This window comes from Nanorana parkeri, unplaced genomic scaffold (genome assembly GCF_000935625.1).
Source record: "Nanorana parkeri isolate BGI_ZX_2015 unplaced genomic scaffold, ASM93562v1 scaffold3, whole genome shotgun sequence".
Lineage (NCBI taxonomy): Eukaryota > Metazoa > Chordata > Amphibia > Anura > Dicroglossidae > Nanorana > Nanorana parkeri.
The window spans coordinates 1,419,361-1,425,782 of NW_017306271.1; the positions used below are offsets into that span (position 1 = coordinate 1,419,361).

The 6,422-nt window shown below is 43.4% G+C and overlaps 1 protein-coding gene across 5 annotated transcripts in view; it reads left to right on the top strand.

Annotated features, from left to right (window-relative positions):
* Window positions 1–6,422, top strand: part of PRKAR1B (protein kinase cAMP-dependent type I regulatory subunit beta) — a 201,186-nt gene that overhangs the window by 28,271 nt on the left and 166,493 nt on the right. For all 5 annotated transcript variants that reach the window (XM_018566412.1, XM_018566487.1, XM_018566565.1 and 2 more), the window contains one exon: window positions 768–938. In XM_018566412.1, the coding sequence (XP_018421914.1) occupies window positions 768–938 (171 nt within the window). The remainder of the gene's footprint in view (window positions 1–767; window positions 939–6,422) is intronic.

The window sequence follows — 6,422 nt, forward strand, 5'->3', positions numbered from 1 at the left end:
CCTCAATGGTTTCTTGCACCAGGGCCCTGGGGTTTCTAGTTACGCCTCTGCATACACATCACAGGTTAGTACTAAGGCTCCATTCACACATCCCCGTTTCAAATTCAGCATATTTTTACGTGCATTCGAATGCGTGCAAAAAATGCGCACTTTTAATAAACTATAGGGGGGGACAGAACACGCTGAAATCGGCCAGAAAATTGTGCACGTCCTTTTTCCCCGCTTTGCGTGTTTTTGTGCAGGTATGAACGAGCCCCATAGGAATGCGTTGCTATTTGGGTTTTGCACCTTGAGTCGCGTATCTACACTAATGTGTGACTGAAGGCAAAAACATATTTCAGAGGAAGTGTGTTGTGTTGTGTGTTGCTCTTTGTGTGCACAGCAATCTCCATTCATTGTATCACAGCTTAACAATGTATCAATTTGAACCTACAATGGCACATTTACATAGGTAAGGTTGAATAAAGTCACAGGTCCAACATATGTATATATGTGTGTGTACATGTGCATGTTCTGTGTCTGTATATACTTGGCACTAGTAGTTCCCATATCATTTGACACCCGTCATTTATTTTTTGTGGAATTGATATGCTTAATGCTGCAAATATAAGTGTGAGTGTTTTTAAGAAACATACAAGAATTTCATAGTTGATGCTGCAATAGAATTTTTGTCCTGAGTGGAAGCTATTCGAATTTCCTCCCATAATTTAACTTTTTGGTTCTAACAATGAGTTTGTAATCCCAACCTTCTCATTCTGTATTTACAGGAAGAATGCAAACAGATATTGGCTCAGCAGAAGTCAAACTCCCAGTCAGACTCTCATGATGATGACATCTCCCCTCCACCTCCAAATCCGGTGGTTAAGGCCAGACGCAGGAGAGGAGGAGTCAGTGCAGAAGTATACACTGAAGAAGATGCCGTGTCTTATGTTAGGAAGGTAATGCATTTTTATCTTTCTTTTTATGGGTAACACACTCTTATTTATATAGTATGTAACAGAGTTTAATTTGCCTGTCTCGGTATAATAAGCTTAATTAACCTCATTAGATACTAGTGTACATACAAAAAGGCATTAACTTAAAGAGAACCTGTTACGTTTGGGATTAGCTGAGAATCTGAATGTGCTTAATTTGAGCCTGAGTAAGGGTTCAGAGGTCACTTGAAGTGTGACAGTTGCTGCTGAAGTTAGAAATGTTCAAGAAAAACTCTTTTATCCTTTTAGGCCCGGTTCACACTGAGCATTTTGTAGCGCTTCTTCTGCCCTAAAAAACGCAAAAAAATATGCCCCCAAAAATTCCCATTCATTTCTATGGCCCTATTTACATCTAAGCATTTTGTCGCAATAAGCAAAACACCTGTCCCTGGAGAAAGTACATGAGCTTTTTGTTTTTGGGGGATATTACAGCTTGTTTAAGCCCCATAGACTCAATAGGAAATGCTTGAAAACGCGTGTTTGCTGTGTTTTTGCACATTTGCTCACAAAAACGCGCAATTTGGTTTATGTGCATAAAACGTGCACAAAAACACACAAAAAACATGCACAAAAACGTGCAAAAATGCTGTTGCCTAGGTGTGAACCCAGCCTAACACCTTCCTGCTGGCATAATGCACATATGCATCCTTGTGCTGTGTGGGCCTTAACTCTGGTGGTACACATATATGCCTGAGCGGGCCCAGTGTTCTGTGCTGAGACCGTGCTCACTAGCACTCTTCCAGCACAGTGACCAAGCTGTCACTGACTGCTCCCCCTCCCTGTTTATGATCAAGAGGCGGTAAGGCTTTGTTTACATTCCACTTAAGGACCGGTGCACACCTATGGGACCCCTCACGATTGCCGCGCAGTCAGGAGTCGCCAAGGTGTGAACCGATCGCGCTGTGGGTGATATTTTTTTCTAATGGCACCCCTGTCGCACCAGACGGATCGCGCGGTTTCCCGCCACGATTCCGTCCATGCTTCCGAACACAGCCGCGCGTCGTGTATCGCAATAATTCCTTATGCTTATATACCTTTATATTCCTAGTCACCTTTACATGAAGACCAATCTAACAAGTGAAAGTGACAGACAGTAGGGACTAACAATCACTTGACTGAGGTCAACAGTCCACATTTATTCTTGTGGTTTTAATGGTATTTCCACTTTTGCAGCCAAAGAGAAACAATACCTTCTTTATACTGTATTTGTCACATGTTCCCATTCACATAGAATAACATTAAAACACTATTTAAAAAATGTTGCTTACCTTTTACACCCTTTTAAAAAAAAACTAAAAACTCCAAAGCTGAAGTTTTCTTCTTCTAAGTGTGGGGCTGGGAAGTTATATTTGCCGTAATTAACCCTGTCTGTACTGTGCTGGCAAATGTCATTATCAGTTGTAAACTATATTTGAACACCGCCTGTCCTAACTAAGGGTTAAAGATCTAGAAGCTTGGCTTCTTTCATAGTATGTTAATGAGGGGGAGCTCAGTCTTTCTATTAGAACAGTCAGAGTTTCCTGTTGCTGAATTTGAGAGAGAAGCTAGCAAAGGCCTGCTACATAGAGATATCTAAAAGGTAAGAAATATATTTTTTTAATTATTTTTAGATATGAAGTGTAAATAAGAAGACATAACAAACATATAGTCAGGGTTTTCTCAGTTTTGCCTGTGAAAGTGGAAGTACACTTTAAGGGGGCCTTCACCCGTGTTTGGCGCTTGACAGGTTAAATGCAAATGCACTTTTTTTTCTGATGTGGCGAACCACAATGCATGGCTTCAATAGACCTCTGGCCCTTATTCTTAAGCTAATCAGCTAGACTTGTACAAAGTACAGCTCAATAAAGGTCAGATGTAAATCTTTCATTTACATGCCTGCACATTTATAAGAATTTAAGAGTGAATATTTAGATTCTTGCATAAGCCTTGTCATGATTGGATGAACCTCTGTCATCTTTCGCTGTCATGAGTCTATCATGAATTAGCATAAGCACATTGTTGTTGTATATTATTTTAGGTGGGTTTCAAATTGCAAATTCCATCTGCCACCCAGTATTCTAACTTGCTTGTACGGGTGGAGGAAATTGGCAAGTTGTTGGAATTGACAGCCCACAGAGTGGGTAGTGAGGATATGTACACAGTGAGGTTACTATAGGCTCAGTTTATAAAGCTGACAAGGATAAGGGTATTTGTTTAGCCACGGAACAGTAATTTTCATATTTCATTGGACCTACCGTATTTTTCGCTCCATAAGACGCACTTTTTTCCCCCCCAAAAGGAGGGGGAAAATGTGCCTGCGTCTTATGGAGCGAATCCCGACGCCCGAGACATGCAGTTTTGGGCGCCGGGCGAGTAGTAGGAGCCACTGCTCGTTTAATACGAGTGATCTAATGAGATCACTCGTATTAAAGCCGAGCAGCGGCGGCGGCGATCGTATTCAGCAGTAGGAGCCACTGCTCGTTTAATACGAGTGATCTAATGAGATCACTCGTATTAAAACCGAGCAGCGGCGACGATGGAGATCACCATAGAGCAGACGTAGAACAGACTTTCTTCGTCTGCTCTGTGTGATCACTGAGACCGTGGCGCTGTAATCACAGCGCCACCTGTCTCAGCGGTCACTAACTGCAGCTTCTGTCACAGCTTCTGTCATAGAAGCTGTGTCAGAAGCTACAGTCTGTCGAGTGCTCCATAAGGCACGCCGGACCTCCCTGCGTCCTATGGTCCGGTGCGTCTTATGGACCGCAAAATACGGTAATTGAAAATGTCTGTCACTTATTTTCTAAAATGAGAATCCTTATTTCAATGTGTTAGGGTTCGTTCACACTAGCCCGTCCACTAAAACGCTTTGATCCTGCTGCCCGCCTACATTGGCTTTACCTCTGTCACCTCTGACCATCCAACCTTCACTTTCTAACAGCTCTCTGGATTTTGTGGGCCTAACCGTCCTATGGCTGCAACATGTCTGATTATGCCCCTGCTCACTATGTACTAATAGGTGGGGGGCTGATTGTGCCCCAGGCCCCAGCTCACTTTGTACTAATAGGTGGGGGGCACTCCTACTGATGATGCGGATGTCTGCAGCCTGGAGTCATGCTAGCCTCTACTGTTAGACTCTTTCCCCTCCCCAAAGTCCTTTTTGGCTCTGTCAGGTCTGCAAAGTTGTCTCCCTCTTTGAACCATTTCATTTATCAACTCCCTGCACTTTAACAATGAGGCTTTCCAAGCTTTGCTCCCTTACTATCCATAAAGTCTGGCATTACAAGTCTGCTGAATCCTCAGGCCAGCCAGCCTCTGCGCCCTTTACTTTCCAGAGTGGGGGGATGTCTCTTCACCTTTGCAGACACTTGGACGTTTTGCATTACAGTTACCTGGAAGCAAGAAGGGGTGACCCAGGGCTGCAAACGTAAGTTTCCTTCCCTATCCACTCCTTGTTTTCTCACTTCCAACCTTCTTTGTTGTTAAACCAGAACTAACAGGGGTCTTAACCCTTCCATAGCCTATCCAGAATATAAAGAAAATTGACTTTAGCTACCTTGTTTCAGTACAGGCACATGAGTGCCTTCTAATAATTTCCCCCCGTGGACGAGGGTCAGATTGTTGTTTTCGAGGCACCTGTGAAAGTTACTATTTTACTACAGTTACAGTAGATTTTTTTCTAAATTGGAAATCCCCACTGGGAGTGCCTGGTGGTTGCTGAATCCCCCAGTTAATTTGTCCAGCCCTGTGTGTTCGCCAGCCATAATTTGTTATATATTATCCTTGCTTTTTTCCTGTTTCAGCAGATTCAGTTCGTGCTGTTCGCAGAACAACGCCATAAAGCCTTTCATTATTGAGTATTTAGGAGATTAGATTAACATCTTCACATTCTTTAGATATTGTACAACTCGGGAACCTCTTTCTCCTGCTGCATTATTCAGGTTTTGCTATTTTTAAACAAGATTATTGGCTTGCGTCGCTAAAGATACCTCAACCCACCGCGCCGCACAACTGTGTGTGATCCAGGAGCCAGACGCGTTAATCTCGCCATAATATAAAAATAATAAAATCAACTGCTCTTTCATTTGGGGAAGGCACAAAGTATGCCATTTCTCATGGCAATAAAGATGGGCCATTAATCTGGCATCTGCTACATGTAGGTGGAAATTGCCTGTGGATGGATCCCTTTTAATAGCTGCTTAACCTCTGTCACTGCACAGCAATCTTTTAAACACCTCAGGATATTGCTTTTGTCTAAAGAGGAAGAGATGCATAGTTTCTCAGACAAGGAGAATGGTTGCATGGCGTAAGTAGTTGGATGATTTTTGTGCACGTTGGCATAGAACTTGTTGCCCCAGGGACAGATCGGAATTATGGGCAGGTGGCGTCTGGTTGAAGTATTCAAGTAAAAACAAGTTGGATATCTTTGGACATATCTCTGCACTAGACCTTTGGGTTAGCCTTCTGTTTTGGGAATAACATGAATTTTAATACATCTGAAACACAATACACTGTGGGGCTAAAGGGGCCCATAGGCATGATAAGATTGTTATCCAGGCTGGCTGTTTACCGTATGAATAGAAGAAGATCATGGGCACTCTGAAACTGCCCAGAGACGTGAGATGACTGTTTTCAGTCATATCTGGGAATAATTTAATATATATAGGGTGAGATAGATGACCACCTGCCAACCATTCTCGGGAGGAGAGGTCATTGATCAGGCAGATTAGAGAACCTGGGATTCATCTGTGTTACATGTTAAAGTATATGTCAAGAAAAAAAAATGAATGCAGTACATTTCTGCAATTCATGCACGTTTCCCAATGTTTTATTCATTCAAAGACCCTACAACTACTGAAAAATGCATGTTGCCCCGCCAGAAATGCACTCAGTTCCTAAGTCCTACTGTCGGGCTGACAACACACAGCATTTTTGTGTACTTGGAGGTGTCAGCCCTACCCAGTTGTCTTTTTCTAAACTACCCAAACCCCCCACCCAGGGCTGTAGCTACCATGGGGCGAGTGAGGCACCCGCTGGCGCCATTGGCAACAGGGGCACCAGGCGGCCAACACAGCCACGGCTCGGCAGGAAGGAGAGGAGCGGCACAGGCTCCAGCTTCTCCTCGGATCCCCACTGCTCTCCCCGCCTGCATGGGCAGAGGATTCTGTGTCCTCAATCTCTTTTTCTATTTCGAAAGGGAAATGTTAGGGGTCTGTTTAGACCTCTGATATTTCCCCAAAGCCCCCCGAACAGTGAAAAAAATTAATAATAAAAAGGTAAACAACCCCCCCTCCCATCTGTGCAAACACTAAAAATTTGTTTCGGACGAAATGAACGGAAACTAAAAATGTTTTCATTAGTTTCGTCAAACGAAACACATTTTTATGCTATTTTGGATTTGGTCACCAGCGCATTCTGCGCATGCGCTCCACCATCCTCGAGGCGGGGCGCATGACGTCACATACCTCA